General features: G+C 40.5%; 3 protein-coding genes across 11 annotated transcripts in view; all 3 read left to right on the top strand.

The window, feature by feature from the left end:
* LOC127662343 (inverted formin-2-like) overlaps positions 1–710 on the top strand; it is a 32,280-nt gene extending 31,570 nt beyond the window's left edge. For all 3 annotated transcript variants that reach the window (XM_052153470.1, XM_052153467.1, XM_052153468.1), the window contains one exon: positions 1–710. This exon is cut by the window's left edge and continues 188 nt beyond it. The gene's annotated coding sequence lies outside the window, so the exon portion shown is untranslated.
* Positions 711–1,126: 416 nt separating this feature from the next.
* On the top strand, positions 1,127–9,165 carry LOC127662360 (adenylosuccinate synthetase isozyme 1). The gene is made up of 13 exons (XM_052153494.1): positions 1,127–1,353; positions 2,616–2,718; positions 3,511–3,573; positions 3,723–3,773; positions 4,667–4,733; positions 4,952–5,059; positions 5,135–5,216; positions 5,301–5,427; positions 5,505–5,659; positions 7,557–7,681; positions 7,864–7,961; positions 8,118–8,267; positions 8,356–9,165. Exons 1-13 carry the CDS (start codon positions 1,165–1,167, stop codon positions 8,406–8,408), a joined length of 1,371 nt encoding a protein of 456 aa, XP_052009454.1. The 5' UTR covers positions 1,127–1,164; the 3' UTR covers positions 8,409–9,165.
* A 1,453-nt stretch (positions 9,166–10,618) lies between these two features.
* Positions 10,619–16,185, top strand: part of LOC127662374 (apoptosis regulatory protein Siva-like) — a 66,492-nt gene continuing 60,925 nt past the window's right edge. For all 7 annotated transcript variants that reach the window (XR_007972876.1, XR_007972877.1, XR_007972878.1 and 4 more), the window contains exon 1: positions 10,619–10,938. Coding sequence is in view for 3 of the 7 variants with exons in the window: in XM_052153507.1 (XP_052009467.1) it covers positions 10,818–10,938 (121 nt within the window). In the remaining 4 variants the exon portion in view is untranslated. The remainder of the gene's footprint in view (positions 10,939–16,185) is intronic.

Genomic DNA, 16,185 nt, shown 5'->3' with positions numbered 1-16,185 from the left:
TTGGTTTAAAAATATATATATATTTGTATTTTGAAATGCTAAATCTACGACCAAACTATATTTTAAATACTTGCACATTGATGCATATCATATGATGCACCAAAAAATGTGAGAAATCTGAGAATTATGGGTGTCAATTGTGCATTTCTCAAAACCTTTAAGATGCTTTACACGTTCTGAAGCCTTTAAAATGCTTAACTTGCTGTTAACTATTAATATTGCTCTGAATGTTAACTTTATATAGGCTATCATAAGAATCATCATGAAAGTATTAGTTCATTCTTATCATTGTAGAGAAGATATCTCGCGCTTACATTTAAAGTGGACTATGACTTCAGTATCTTTATTTCATTGTGTCTTTAATATTGATTGCCATTGTTTGTCATGCATATCACGAATGTGAGGATAAAGAAATATATTTATCTATATAATAAAATGCACAATCAGTGTTGGTTTAGGTTTGGTTTGGTTTCATATGATTTCTTTCACACTCATTGTTTTATTTAATGAAATGCACTGAAATTTACATGGTGTATTTCAGACACGTGCTTTCGTATTTCTAGCGTAGCGCATTAGCTGCGCATGCGTGCGTCTAAGGAAAGTCGTTTTCTGTGGAACGTTCTGGGTGTTTCCACCAGGGGGCGCTTGTCGGCTCAGAAACTAGAATGACCCATAGGTTGCATTCAAATTTAACGACGGTTTTTGTCTTAATGGAGATTTTTTTACTCTATTAACTATAATCTTTTAAATACTTTGTTGCTACAGGATACACACAATGAGATAGAATTTGAAGTACGTCTCAGCAATCTCTTCAAACTTTGTTATTAAGTGTGTCTCATCGAGTTAACTTCGAGGACTTTGATTGGTCCATCCTGGCCAGCGCTGAGAAATGTAACATATACCACGTGACCACGCGTTCTCCACTGTAGTAGCCGCGGACTGGACAATAATTTACCCCTGAATAATGTCACTAAAAAACTAGATAATTAATTGAAAATACTCAATTTATAGTTAAAATACGGGGAAAATACTAATTAGACCCATCGTACCTGGCCAATGAGATTCAACATTCAGATCGCAAATCCCCGCCCATTTGTGTGTTTGTGAGGCGCGCGGCGGCGGTTGACAGCTGTCATTAGTTCATTCCGCTGAGGAGAGTTCAACATGTCTTTAAACAGGTCAGCCAACGACCGCAAGAGCTTCACGAACCCGCCTTCAGTCACTCTTAAACGGCCGCGAAACGACTCAGGGAACAAAGTGACGGTAGTTCTGGGCGCGCAATGGGGAGATGAAGGCAAAGGAAAAGTTGTTGATTTATTGGCAACAGAGTCTGACATCGTGTGCAGGTGTCAGGTACATAACTGTCTATTATTGAACTATGGAATAACTGTCATAACAAAGACGTATCTTAATAATTCAATAATAAGAATTAAAAATAATAAATATAATCCAACAATATTATTTATATTAAGCAATAATAGCAATTTATTTTGAATATTTTTGCCTAACTATTATTTATGATATATAATTATTATTAATTTAATAATATATAATTTAAATCATTAGTAAAAATATATTTTATAAATAGTTTATTTGCATATATACCATATTATTAATGCATATATAATTACTATATTAGAAACAAGGCAAATTTAAACATATATATTGTTGTTTAATAATACGTTTAAACGAAATAATAAATCAAATCCAACAACATTATATATATTCAACAATAATAGCAATACTATTTGAATATGTAGGCATAGCTATTAAATATGATATATCATAATTTTTAATGTAATAATGTTTCATTTAAATGATTAGTATATATGCATTTAATTAATAGGTTATTATATTTAACCAATATTATTCATGCAAATCTGTAGAATATGTCATGTTTGTGCAAATACAATAGAATTGAACATGTGTAGAAATAAGTACAGAGCAAAGTAATGTTTATTGAATTTGTATTAAACGTATTAATACTTATATTTATGGTAGAAGAAGAAACAGATAGAGAAAATGCAGATATAATGCATTTGTGCAATAGGATAAACTGTGTGCTCAGTGCTGTTTGGTTTTGACTATTAAAAGCCATCGGTGTAACCACATATTTAGGATAGCTGGGACCAAATGTAAAGGAAGAACCACTGAAAAACACATATGGATTGGGATATTGGGGTGTATACTAACAGTGTAACTAACAGTACCATGGTGGTTCTGGCCCTGTTTAATGTATAGTCATTATAGTCAATCACATACATGTATTTTGATAGATATCAGAGATGTAAAATTACAGTTCTTTAAAATGCGCTCTTGTACAATGAGATATTGGCCCTGAGATATGTTTGGGTCTGTCTGGACCTATGTTTGGGTCTGTCTGGACCGCACTAAATGTCAGTCTAAGATTTCCGCCCGGCCCTGAGCTGTACTCGGGTCACATTCCCAGCGTTACTGGACATGTGAGAAGGGCACAGATGCCCCCTGCCAAAGCACTTCTGAGCTCGGGTTGGGCTGTTTTGGGGGTTCGTCTTTCCATTGGACACATAAAGGGCAAACTGAGTTATTTTTCCAGGTTTTCCCATTCAAAATGACTTTGATTTGTCACTTCACAGGGAGGAAATAACGCTGGTCACACAGTGGTGGTGAATGAGAAAGAGTATGATTTCCATCTTCTCCCCAGTGGAATAATCAGCACCAAATGCACATCATTCATCGGTGAGAATAAAGTGTTTGCAGGCCAATGCACAGAACTTTCTGGAACTATAGTGATGTTTGGCATGACTCTCTGTTTGTTTGACCAATGCAAGATGTGTGGAAGTGTTCAGGAAAGCGTCATTATTTAGGAACAAAGCTGTTTAGCCGTGACGTCAGTTTGTAGGCAAACCCGGAAGGCTAATTCACCTAATACGAATTTCCTATGGGATTTTAGAATTATGAATACAATTTAATCAAGAAGATAATTTCACGTTTTGTTCTAGAACATAAATGACACCCAGTCAGACCTCAATCGTGGATTTTGAAGCCGTTGTGTCTTTTAAAAATACGTTTCTAACCCGTCGCTAAATAAGGACTACAACTGTCCGCCATTTTGTATAGCAAGTAGCTCACAAGCTGATGGGAGTTGTAGTCGTTAATTAGCACGCTGCTAGAAACATGCATTTTTTAACAAACACAGTAGCTTAAATGTTATTTTAGGTACATTTAATATATAACTGTATGATTTACACATTTAAGTTTAATAACGAAATTAAATCGAGTAATCTTTAATAAAATAAAATAAAAATATGTTATAAAAATAGATATTGTATAAGTTGTATTAATTGCATTTTGTTCATCATAACATGTTTTGTTATGAAACTGAAATGCGTAAATCGTAAAATATTTTTCGAGTGTATGACGGTGTGTAATTTATGATGGTGCGTAAATCACACATTTCACTTTTATGCCACTCTTTTGAGTATGATCAGGTATAATATTCAATCCATGTTATTTTGGGTCTCTCTGCAGGTAATGGGGTCGTCATTCATCTTCCAGGACTATTTGAAGAGATTGACAAGAATGAGAAAAAAGGTACAAAACTGATTTGTAATGCTTGATGGCCGAAGGGTGTTTTTAAAGGGTAACCTTTACTCATATATTGATATTAATTTCACTGATTGAATTCTTCCACATCTGGCTTCAAATGCACAGGAATATTGTTGTTTTTCTTTCATCAAAAGGTTTGAAAGGATGGGAAAAAAGACTCATCATCTCTGATCGAGCTCACATAGGTAAATAATATACAGATACGCATGTTACGGAAGTTTGCAAGATATAAAAGATTGGGTCTGGGTATCTCAGCGAGTATTGACGCTGGCTATCACATCTGGAGTCGTGAGTTTGAATCCAGGGCGTGCTGAGTGACTCCAGCCAGGTCTCCTTAGCAACCAAATTGACCCGGTTGCTAGGGAGGGTAGAGTCACATGGGGTAACCTCCTCGTGGTCGCTATAATGTGGTTCTCACTCTCGGTGGGGCGTGTGGTGAGTGACTCCAGTCCGGTCTCCTTAGCAACCAAATTGGCCCGGTTGCTAGGGAAGGTAGAGTCACATGGGGTAACTCCTCATGGTCGCTATAATGTGGTTCTCGCTCTCGGTGGGGCGTGTGGTGAGTGACTCTAGTCAGGTCTCCTTAGCAACCAAATTGGCCCAGTTGTTAGGGAGGGTAGAGTCACATGGGGTAACCTCCTCGTGGTCGCGTGGATGCCGCGGAGAATAGCGTGAAGCCTCCATACGCATTACGTCTCCACGGTAACGCACTCAACGAGTCACGTGATAAGATGCACGGATTGGCGGTCTCAGACGCGGTGGCAACTGAGATTCGTCCTCCGCCACCCGGATTGAGGCGAGTCACTACACCACCACAAGGACTTGGAGCGCATTGGGAATTGGCCGTTACTAATTGCCGAGAAAAGGGGAAAAATATATGGGGTGTGTTTATTAATTGCTATCAATGCAAAAAATAAATAAAATCTCTCTATATATAAATTAACTCAGCTCTAAAATATTTAATTGGTTAGAAATTATGGACAAATAGAAAAGTCCTGTGAAGGTAATTTATCTAAACGGGTTGTAATGGAATATTATAAAGATATAAAGCGCTCACAAGTGCATCTGTTTCTGTCAGTGTTTGACTTTCATCAGGCCGTTGATGGACTTCAGGAGACGCAGAGACAAGCTCAAGAGGGCAAAAAGTAAGCACAGATGTTTTCTTAAATTTCAGCATCTCATTTGAACCAATCAGGGATGATCTGGCCTTTTGGAACATTTTATAGTGAATCAAAAATGAACTAGACTATAGTTTATATTAGGCCGTCCCATTCATTCCTATTCATGTGTAAACTACAACATGTGCTAGAAGTACTTCCTGTTTGTTAATGTCTGCTCACCCCCAGTATTTGTGTTTTTATAGCATAGGAACAACTAAAAAAGGCATCGGACCGACTTACGCCTGTAAAGCTTCCCGCACTGGACTACGTATATGTGATCTAATGGCTGATTTCAATGAGTTTTCCACCAGGTGAAATACTATAAATACGTTTACACTACAGCAGTGTGTATGTGACGTGTAACTCTCTGTTCTGCCCTCCTGAAGGGTGAAAAACCTGGTCCAGCAGTATCAGTCCATGTACCCCACTCTTAAAGTGGACGCTGACGGTGAACTGAAAAAGCTAAAGGTCAGTTAAACCGAGACTCTGCGCTCTGTGCCGGCGTTATGGGACATGTGCTCGCTGATCAGGCCGCTCTGTTCTCATTTACAGGAGTATGCGGAGAGAATAAGACCCCTCGTCAGAGACGGTGTCTATTTCATGTATGATGCAATTCACGGAGCCCCGAAGAAAATCCTGGTGGAGGGTGCTAACGCGGCCCTTCTTGACATTGACTTCGGTGAGGACAAACCGCACGCTTCACTGTAGCACTTGGAAAGATATCGTACTGAAAGCGTTTGTTTGTCTTCCCTCTAGGAACGTACCCGTTTGTGACATCATCGAACTGCACCGTGGGTGGCGTGTGCACCGGTCTCGGCATCCCTCCCGCTTACATCGGAGACGTGTTTGGAGTATCGAAAGCGTACACCACCAGAGTCGGGATAGGGGCCTTTCCTACAGAGCAGCTCAATGTAAGAGACATGTGTTTACATAGCTTGACTTTTGACTGTCCACATAAAGTCAGCATGAAGCAGCGCTCACAATCCCCAATTTGGAACGGCCAATTCCCAATGTGCTCCAAGTCCTCGTGGTGGCGTAGTGACCCGCATCAATCCGGGTGACGGAGGACGAATCTCAGTTGCCTCCACGTTTGAGACCGTCAATCCACGCATCTTATCACGTGACTTGTTGAGGGCGTTACCGTGGAGACGTAGCGCGTGTGGAGGCTTCACGCTATTCTCCGCGGCATCCACACACAACTCGCCACACGCCCCACCGAGAGCGAGAACCACATTATAGCTGACCACGAGGAGGTTACCCCATGTGACTCTACCCTCCCTAGCAACCGGGCCAATTTGGTTGCTAAGGAGACCTGGCTGGTGTCAATCAGCACGCCCTGGATTCAAACTCACGACTCCAGGTGTGATAGTCAGCGTCAGTACACGCTGAGATACCCAGACTCCCCTTAATTAAAAAATAATTTATTTTAAAATGGCGCCTCCGTCCAGGGCTCTGATGCTGTTTGAATTGGTTGAACTCTCCCGTGACGTTCGTTCCTCTGTTGTAAATAAGCACCGCTTCCGAATTCCTGCTTGAACTCGCTGACTTGCCGACATCACACGACAGCTACGTGATGCGTCAACTGCTCGCAGGACGTTTAAATTATTAGTTCATTTTTTACATTTGCTTCAGAAGGCATTCATTGATCGACTGGAGTCGTGTAGATTACTTTTATGCTGCCTAAATGTGACTTTTTTGGCACCCGTTTACTTGCATTATGTGGTATTCAGAAATACTGCATCAGACCACTAGATGGCGCCATTGACCAATCAGAATGGAGCATTCCAGAGAGCTGTATTAAAAATATTGAAAAGAGTGGGCCTGGGTCGCTCAGTCGAGTATTGACGCTGACTAGCACACCTGGAGTCGTGAGTTTGAATCCAGGGCGTGGTGAGTGACTCCAGCCAGGTCTCCTTAGCAACCAAATTGGCCCGGTTGCTAGGGAGGGTAGAGTCACATGGGGTAACCTCCTCGTGGTCACTATAATGTGGTTCTCACTCTCGGTGGGGCGTGTGGTGAGTGACTCCAGTCAGGTCTCCTTAGCAACCAAACTGGCCCGGTTGCTAGGGAGGGTAGAGTCACATGGGGTAACCTCCTCGTGGTCACTATAATGTGGTTCTCGCCTCGGTGGGCGTGTGGTGAGTGACTCCAGCCAGGTCTCCTTAGCAACCAAATTGGCCCGGTTGCTAGGGAGGGTAGAGTCACATGGGGTAACCTCCTCGTGGTCACTGTAATGTGGTTCTCACTCTCGGTGTGGTGAGTGACTCCAGTCAGGTCTCCTTAGCAACCAAATTGGCCCGGTTGCTAGGGAGGGTAGAGTCACATGGGGTAACCTCCTTGTGGTCACTATAATGTGGTTTTTGCTCTCGGTGGGACGTGTGGTGAGTTGTGTGTGGATGCCGCAGAGAATAGCGTGAAGCCTCCACACGCGCTACGTCTCCATGGTAACGCACTCAACAAGTCACGTGATAAGATGCACAGATTGACGGTCTCAGACACGTGGATTGAGGCGAGTCACTACGCCACCACGAGGACTTGGAGCACATTGGGAATTGGTCGTTACTAATTGGGGAGAAAATGTATATATATATATATATTGATAAGAGCTTTCACGTGAACATTTGGGATACACGGATGAACCATTTAAACATTCAGTCCCAGACACAGAGCTACAGATTCATTTCCTGCGGTTGATGGGGTTGGAAAAATATTAAAAGATGTAAATCAGGTCTTGTCTATTTTAATAAGATTTGAGGCGTGTATTTGGTCCATTTTCGGTCTATCTCTGACCTGTGTTTCTCTCTTCAGGCTGTAGGTGAACTGCTACAGACCAGAGGTCATGAGGTGGGCGTGACCACAGGCAGAAAGAGACGCTGTGGTTGGCTGGATTTGGTTATCCTCAAATATGCGCATATGATCAACGGATTCACAGCGTGAGTTTTAAATCACACGTATAGGACAACAACAACAACCCAGTGTTACTTTTGCTAATGAAAAACCCAAACTGAACTGGAAATTAAAATAGAAATAAAATCGAAATTAAAAACGATTTTTTTCATTTGTGCAGTTGTGCTGTTTCACTCATGTTTAACGGATGTTTTCTGTCTTTTTGTAGCATAGCTTTGACTAAACTGGACATTCTTGATGTCTTGGATGAAATAAAAGTGGGTGTGGCTTATAAAATAAATGGCAAAAGAGTCCCGTATTTCCCAGGTAAAATCACCTAGAAACCACAGTGCAATATAATAAAGGCCGTGTTTTGGGTTTGCTGATCGATGTGACTATATGCTCCCATACATAAATGCATTAATGTGTATAACCTATACGGCCGTCTCTATGCATCCTCTGGCTTTCATTCTGTACATTTAGCCAACATGGACGTTCTCCAGGAGGTGGAGGTGGAATACGAGACGTTTTCCGGATGGAAGACGGACACCTCAGCCGTGAGAAAGTGGAACGATCTTCCTCCTAAAGCTCAGAACTACATCCGCTTTGTGGAGAATCACGTCGGCGTTCCTAGTGAGTCATACGGTATACGACAGACAACATTACTCCATACATTAATGCACATCCTCAGTTAAACCTCATGTTTGCGTTCTCTTCACAGTTAAGTGGGTCGGTGTTGGGAAATCCAGAGAATGTATGATCCAGATGTTCTAGATCACGCAGCGGTCCGTTCACTGGATGTTTCTTGCCCAGAAATTCACTCTCACGGTTATAAACGCAACAACGACTGATCTGTCCCTCTCATATGAATTAATACTGTTAGTGTTTGATTGTTTACATCAATGTTTGGTAGAAGTGACATCACGCTGTGTTCTGTATAATTGCACTCCATCATTTCCTCCATTTAAACCTCTGAAACCTTACGAAGAGTGTGTTGTTTATTTAATATTTCAGTCATTCTTAGAAGGAAGGTTTTATTCTTCTGTGCCAGATTGTTTGGCCGGGTTTATTAATGGGTTTTGTCTGAAGTCAGATATAATTAGGTGAGACAGGCCATTAGCTGTGTCAGAAATAGATACGGACAGAGAACATTCTGTTCCTCTGATCTACGCCAACATGATCTGATCTCAAGAGGAACATAGTGCCATTAAATCCCCCCAGACAGCACAGAAAACAGCGTCTGCAGAAGTGAACCAAACCTGACTACAGACCGTACAGACAGGGCCGGAGCTGCGTCTTCTGGGGCCCCTGACTGTATATTGCTTTTGGCCACTTTCCTATTAAAATATACAGTTTACAATTTGTTGTGGGGCCCTGCTGGACCTGTGGGCCCCTAGAATCATTACCATAAGGAGGTGGGTGTACATAACCAGCTAAAATATTTTGAGGATCATTTTCTCTGATATTTTTGACATATGTTTCCCAAATTTACCACAAAGCAAGATATGAATAAATAAATGATTTAAATACTGGTGGCTTCCTATAATACTGTTAACCCTTGTGCGACCTTCGGGACATTTTTGTCTTTTTTATCATTTCGGCTGTGTTTATGTCAACGGGATACATTTTGCCGAAGGTGTGTATTTTTGGGGGGTATTTTGATATTTCAACTTCAGTTCCTATAATACATCTATAACACACTGTGTCACACTGGGGACCTTCAGGACACAAATGTCCCCATTGAAACACATTAAAACTGCAATATTTGATCCCAGTGTCATTAAAGCATCAAATCATGAATTCTATGATACGATTTCACACCGGAGCCCTGGCTTCAGAATTTAAATGTTTCATATTTTCCACCAGATGGCGCCATTTTTCTCATGTTTATCCTATGGAGCAAATACATGCTTTTCCACTATTCTCTGTATTATAGAGACCTGCAGGCCAGTTGGATAAATGATGCAGATAACCTTGTGTGTGTGTGTGTGTTCTGTATGTGTATTGAGAAATGTGTGTGTGTGTGTGTAAAAAACAACAGTGGCATTATGTAAACAAACTGGCATTTAAAGGGTTAAAATCCTGAGAATGAATGACTATTTGGTAGTTATGATCCAAGTGTGCCGCACAAGCCCTCAAAAGTGAAGCCAAACGTCTCGATCGCCCCCCGGTGGCTGGTCCTAGTATAGGTCATAAGCCCCGCCTCCCCATGTTATTCAACGGGACGTGAGACCAACTAAACAATTAAATGACACTTCACATATCTTTTTTCCAAAGAGAGTTTCTGTCATTTACTGTCGTTTCTATCACGTTGATGTCATTTCAAGTGTTTGTTTTCAAAATAAGTTTGTTTTTAGTTATTTGATGCTATAAAAACGCTGCTGTGACATCATGATTGACAGCTGTGATTGACAGGTTCTCTGAGCGAAGTAGTCACTGAAGCACCAACTGACTTTTTTTCGGGATCTTCGGAGGACTGAGGAGATTGGAGCTTTAAATTTAATATCTACATTTCTATAATTAATTATTTCACACCGCCAAAAGTCATAAGTCAAAAGGGGCGTGTGCTTGCGATTGATTCGGCGAGAGTGAGGGCGGAGCCTTGATTTCGCGGCTTTACTTCCTGCTCACTACTGCGCAGGTCTGGTCCCGAAATCGCAACTGCGCAGACTCAAGTCCCAAGATGTCAGCACCATATCAGGACACTGGCGGCTTCAGTTCTCACCAATGGAAAAGAGCGAAGGGGCATCGGCCATCTTTTTTTACAGTCTATGGTTATGATCAGGACTGATGTTTAAAAAATCTAAGTTAGTGAAATTGGAAAATAATATTAGTATATACTATATTTATGGCAGTTTTCTTGACGTGGACATTTTTGTCCTCTTAAGGAACTTTGAGTAACTTTTTTTAATTGACGCACAAGAGTTAAGGGGTTAAATAATGAAATAACCCATCGGTATCAATGCTTGAGGGTGATGCAGCAATTGTTGTTGTAATACTCGCACTGAACAGCAGGTGGCGGTAATCGCGAGCTCGTGTCTGTCCGCCGCAGATCAGGATGCAGCAGAATCAGACTTCTTAAAGCGCGAAGTGGACGCGTGTGACTCACGGTTTGTTTGTATTTTTTGCCTTGTTGTTGTAACTTGTATTAGTTGATTTTGTTCCTTCTCTGTCGTTTTTAAAATGCCTAAACGCTCGTATCCGTTCAGCGAGACGTTCTCCTCTCAGTATAAAGTTCACGTTGGCCAGAAAGAGATGAGTAACTATGGAGTGTTTGGACTAAAATACAAACAAGAGATTTACGGTGAGATTTCAATCATTTTATTACAATCACCGACAGTATTAACATTTCAAAGCAATATTACTAGTTTTTGCAATCGCCTCTTTCATTAATAATCACTTGTCTGTCTTGTTAATGTGTTCAAAGTGAACGATGTAATCGCTGTAATTAGCAATAAGGACAATTATTCACTGTCTTTTAATCAATATGCTTAAAGGAATATTCCAGGTTCAATACAAGTGAATCTCGATCAACAGCATTCGTGTCATAATGTTGATTACCACAAAAATGTGTGTTGACTCGTTCCACATTTTCTTTAAAATAGCACAAATGTGGGTTCCAGTTCGACACTTCCAATGGAAGTCAATGGGGTTTAATCTGTAAACATTAAAATACTCACCGTTTTAAATGTGTAGACACAAGACGTAAACAATGTGTGTGTTAATATGATTTTATTGTCATTAAATCACACATTAGCCACATCTGTGTGAAGATATAGACAATTATACAACTCTGTTGCCATGACGACGTAACGACAACCATTAACCGATGATTTAAACAACTTTACACCTCAAATAATCCACAAGTGAAACAGCATTCACATTATATGAATGTGAATTATAAGCATCACATTTCTGCCTTTTTAAACCCTCTAAAAATTGCCATTATAACGTATTAAAACCACGTTCATTTACTTTAGGAGCTATTCTGCAGAATAACTAAATTGTTATCACAATATTTGTGATAACAAATTTTGAATACAATATTTAATCGGGGTTTCACATTAACAATGTCGTTAATGGATTTTTGAAGGGGCATGTGAAAGAGAATTTAGCTAGCCCAAACGGACAAACAGACCGATTAAAACGTCAATAACGAATATAAATAACGGCTATTTATGTGATGGCCTAGGCCTGTGTCACTTATTAGAAAGTTCTAATAAGTTCTATATTAAATTAGCGCATTATTGCAGTGTTTTCGGAGCAGTTCTGTGCTCCACAACTCCATGTTTACAGTAACAGAAGTGCTCTTGAGTTCGGTTCCGTTTGTTTATCTAAACCGCAAGGCACAGATATCACAATAATAACGCAGATTACAAGATGGGGTATAATTCAAACATCTTTATTAAATGATTGTTGAGCAAACACCATTAACAGTAACACCTGTAGAGTCCAGAAACATGCGCTCTTCAGTCTCCCACCATTTGTTTACCTCTCACGAGAGAGCGTGTCGCACTTATTACACCCCCGCGGAAACAAGTGAAAGCGGAACTAATATTACCAACATCCGACACAATGAAAAGGAACATACATATAATAAATCTATCAAATATTTAGTTACTATAATGCATTGCTAAATTAAATATAATAAAATAATGAATACAAATAATTAAATGGTGACAAACTAACCAAAATGTTCACTTTAAATGTAATTACACCAATGGATTATCAGTTCAACTTGAGTTTGACATCAAGCCTCATTCTTTAGGACTGTCTTATATACAGTAAACAATAGTTTGTATAAGCCTACTAGTTTTTAAGGCCTAGAATAAAAAGTTACATTTATATTTTTTGTATACTGAATTATTCAATCAACCAACATTAACTGGTTTTACCAACAGGGAATTGTAGTTAACAGTGACATTGAGCAGAAAGTTTACAGATAACCAGTGTTGACAGCTGCTGATAAAAGTTAAATGATCAGCATCGATTGATGAGAGGAAAATTGGAGATCGGTGTCAGATGTTAAAATCCTGATTGGAGCGTCCCTAATATTCAAGTTGACTATTTCAAAAACTAATGTTGATGATTAGTGGGATGAGATCCCATCACAAAATGGACAAACAGGTGGATGGTAACATTTGGATATGAAGACTTTTTCACTGTTTATATATTTATTAGTTTGTGGTTGAACTGAAAAAAAGGTCTCAGTTTGGTTCTTTTTAAGAGGGTTCAAGTGAAATGGCAGGCTGGCAGGAAGTATGGAAGTGAGGTTTGGGGTCCACTCAGTGATCAGAGCTACACTAGATGGGACAGACATCCAACAGAAGCCCTACACACAGAGTTCTGCAGAATGATTCTAAAACTACAAAGGAAAACACCCAATAATGCATGCAGGGCAGAATTAGGCCGATTCCCATTGATTGTTAATATGCAAAAAAGATCCCTCAAATTCTGGATGCATCTAAAATCAAGTCCCACAGAAACGCTTACATTTTAAAGCACTACAAACCCAAGAACTGAACCCCGAAAAGAGTCTCCTCAGTCAGCTGGTCCTGAGACTCACTAACCACTAACTCTAACCAGTCTCAGACCAGCACTGCTTCTCACACACACATCAGAATAAACCAAATTATCAAACAGTCTAAAAATACATATCTGGAACATTGGGATCAGGAAACTAAAACACAAAGTAAATTACAATTCTATCGAACTTTGAAATCAAATTATGAATTGGCAGAATATCTCCAGAGTGTGAGAGACACAAAGCAGAGACGGATCCTGAGCAAGTACAGGCTGAGTGAACACAGTCTCGCCATCGAGACCGGCAGACACAGAAAGAGCTGGTTACCCCGAGAGCAAAGGGTGTGTGTTCAGTGTAGGACAGGAGAGATCGAGACAGAGACACACTTCCTCCTTCACTGTCACAAATACAGCTCAGTCAGAGAACTGTACTTCAACAAACTCACTGACTTAATACAGGACTTTACAGCCATGACTGAAATAGATCAGATAAAGACCTTACTAGGAGAGGGACAGACAGCAGCACTGGCTGCCAGATACGTGTGTGTGTGTGTGTGTGTGTGTGTGTGTGTGTGTGTGTGTGTGTGTGTGTGTGTGTGTGTGTGTCTGACCTCAGTGTGTTTCCCTACTGTCCACCACAGTGACCCTCCGTAATGTGTGTGTGTATGTATATATGTGTTAAAGCACTGTGGTATCGAATGTTCACAGATATTGTAATCTGTTTCTCTGTTAATTTGTACAATGAATTTAATTTGTACATTTAAATTTAAGTTACAGTGAGGAAAATAAGTATTTGAACACCCTGCTATTTTGCAAGTTCTCCCACTTAGAAATCATGGAGGGGTCTGAAATTGTCATCGTAGGTGCATGTCCACTGTGAGAGACATAATCTAAAAAAAAAATCCAGAAATCACAATGTATGATTTTTTAACTATTTATTTGTATGATACAGCTGCAAATAAGTATTTGAACACCTGAGAATATCCATGTTAATATTTGGTACAGTAGCCTTTGTTTGCAATTACAGAGGTCAAACGTTTCCTGTAGTTTTTCACCAGGTTTGCACACACTGCAGGAGGGATTTTGGCCCACTCCTCCACACAGATCTTCTATAGATCAGTCAGGTTTCTGGGCTGTCGCTGAGAAACACGGAGTTTGAGCTCCCTCCAAAGAGTCTCTATGGGGTTTATGTCTGGAGACTGGCTAGGCCACGCCAGAACCTTGATATGCTTCTTACAGAGCCACTCCTTGGTTATCCTGGCTGTGTGCTTCGGGTCATTGTCATGTTGGAAGACCCAGCCTCGACCCATCTTCAATGCTCTAACTGAGGGAAGGAGGTTGTTCCCCAAAATCTCGCAATACATGGCCCCGGTCATCCTCTCCTTAATACAGTGCAGTCGCCCTGTCCCATGTGCAGAAAAACACCCCCAAAGCATGATGCTACCACCCCCATGCTTCACAGTAGGGATGGTGTTCTTGGGATGGTACTCATCATTCTTCTTCCTCCAAACACGGTTAGTGGAATTATGACCAAAAAGTTCTATTTTGGTCTCATCTGACCACATGACTTTCTCCCATGACTCCTCTGGATCATCCAAATGGTCATTGGCAAACTTAAGACGGGCCTTGACATGTGCTGGTTTAAGCAGGGGAACCTTCCGTGCCATGCATGATTTAAAACCATGACGTCTTAGTGTATTACCAACAGTAACCTTGGAAACGGTGGTCCCAGCTCTTTTCAGGTCATTGACCAGCTCCTCCCGTGTAGTTCTGGGCTGATTTCTCACCTTCCTTAGGATCATTGAGACCCCACGAGGTGAGATCTTGCATGGAGCCCCAGTCCGAGGGAGATTGACAGTCATGTTTAGCTCCTTCCATTTTCTAATGATTGCTCCAACAGTGGACCTTTTTTCACCAAGCTGCTTGGCAATTTCCCGTAGCCCTTTCCAGCCTTGTGGAGGTGTACAATTTTGTCTCTAGTGTCTTTGGACAGCTCTTTGGTCTTGGCCATGTTAGTAGTTGGATTCTTACTGATTGTATGGGGTGGACAGGTGTCTTTATGCAGCTAACGACCTCAAACAGGTGCATCTAATTTAGGATAATAAATGGAGTGGAGGTGGACATTTTAAAGGCAGACTAACAGGTCTTTGAGGGTCAGAATTCTAGCTGATAGACAGGTGTTCAAATACTTATTTGCAGCTGTATCATACAAATAAATAGTTAAAAAATCATACATTGTGATTTCTGGATTTTTTTTTTTAGATTATGTCTCTCACAGTGGACATGCACCTACGATGACAATTTCAGACCCCTCCATGATTTCCAAGTGGGAGAACTTGCAAAATAGCAGGGTGTTCAAATACTTATTTTCCTCAATGTATATACTTTCTTATTTTGATGTCTTTATAATTATTCTATGTGTTCCAAGCTGAGAGAGAGAGAGAGAGAGAGAGAGAGAGAATATGAATTACGGGCATGTCCGTCATGTGTGTTTATGTTTGTGCTTTTGGTTTAATTAAATTATCATTTATGTTGACAAGCCGGTTCTCGCCTCCTTGCCCATCCTTTAACAGTGTTACAATGACCTTTTGTCCAAATCGTGCAGCCCTAGCCGAGATGCTTGAAGTTTTGCACCAGGAGTGGCATAAAGTCGCCCAACAGCAATGTGAAAGACTTGGCAGAGAGCGTGCCAAGACACATGACAGCTGTGATTTTGAAAATCAGGATTATTCCAGCAAATATTGATTTCTGAACTCTAAGTTAAAACATTATTATTGTGTTTATAAATGAATATTAACTTGAGAGAGAGAGAGAGAGATATTTTAAAGCCCTTAAAAACCATGAAGTGAACGCTGAGAAGAGTCCCATCATTCAGCTGGTCCTGAGGCTCCACACACAGACTAACAATAATCAGCCTCAGGACACCCTCATCCACACAATCCGGCCCAACCACATGATTAACACACAAAAAAAAAAGTACCGAACTTATTGGAATGAAACAACACAAAAACAAAGTAAACTACAATGT

The sequence above is a fragment of the Xyrauchen texanus genome, chromosome 22, assembly GCF_025860055.1.
Source record: "Xyrauchen texanus isolate HMW12.3.18 chromosome 22, RBS_HiC_50CHRs, whole genome shotgun sequence".
In the NCBI taxonomy this organism is placed as follows: Eukaryota; Metazoa; Chordata; class Actinopteri; order Cypriniformes; family Catostomidae; genus Xyrauchen; species Xyrauchen texanus.
The sequence above is the reverse complement of the archived record's forward strand: the minus strand, read 5'-3'. Positions and strand labels throughout refer to the sequence as shown.

What these genes read in the sequence shown, in the direction of transcription:
- LOC127662360 (XM_052153494.1), top strand. Translation starts at nt 1,165, where the DNA reads ATGTCTTTAAACAGGTCAGCCAACGACCGCAAGAGCTTCACGAACCCG. An exon ending in TGACAAGAATGAGAAAAAAG is followed by an intron (nt 3,574 to 3,722) that starts GTACAAAACTGA and finishes TTTCATCAAAAG; the next exon opens with GTTTGAAAGGATGGGAAAAA. An exon ending in TTCCTACAGAGCAGCTCAAT is followed by an intron (nt 5,660 to 7,556) that starts GTAAGAGACATG and finishes TTCTCTCTTCAG; the next exon opens with GCTGTAGGTGAACTGCTACA.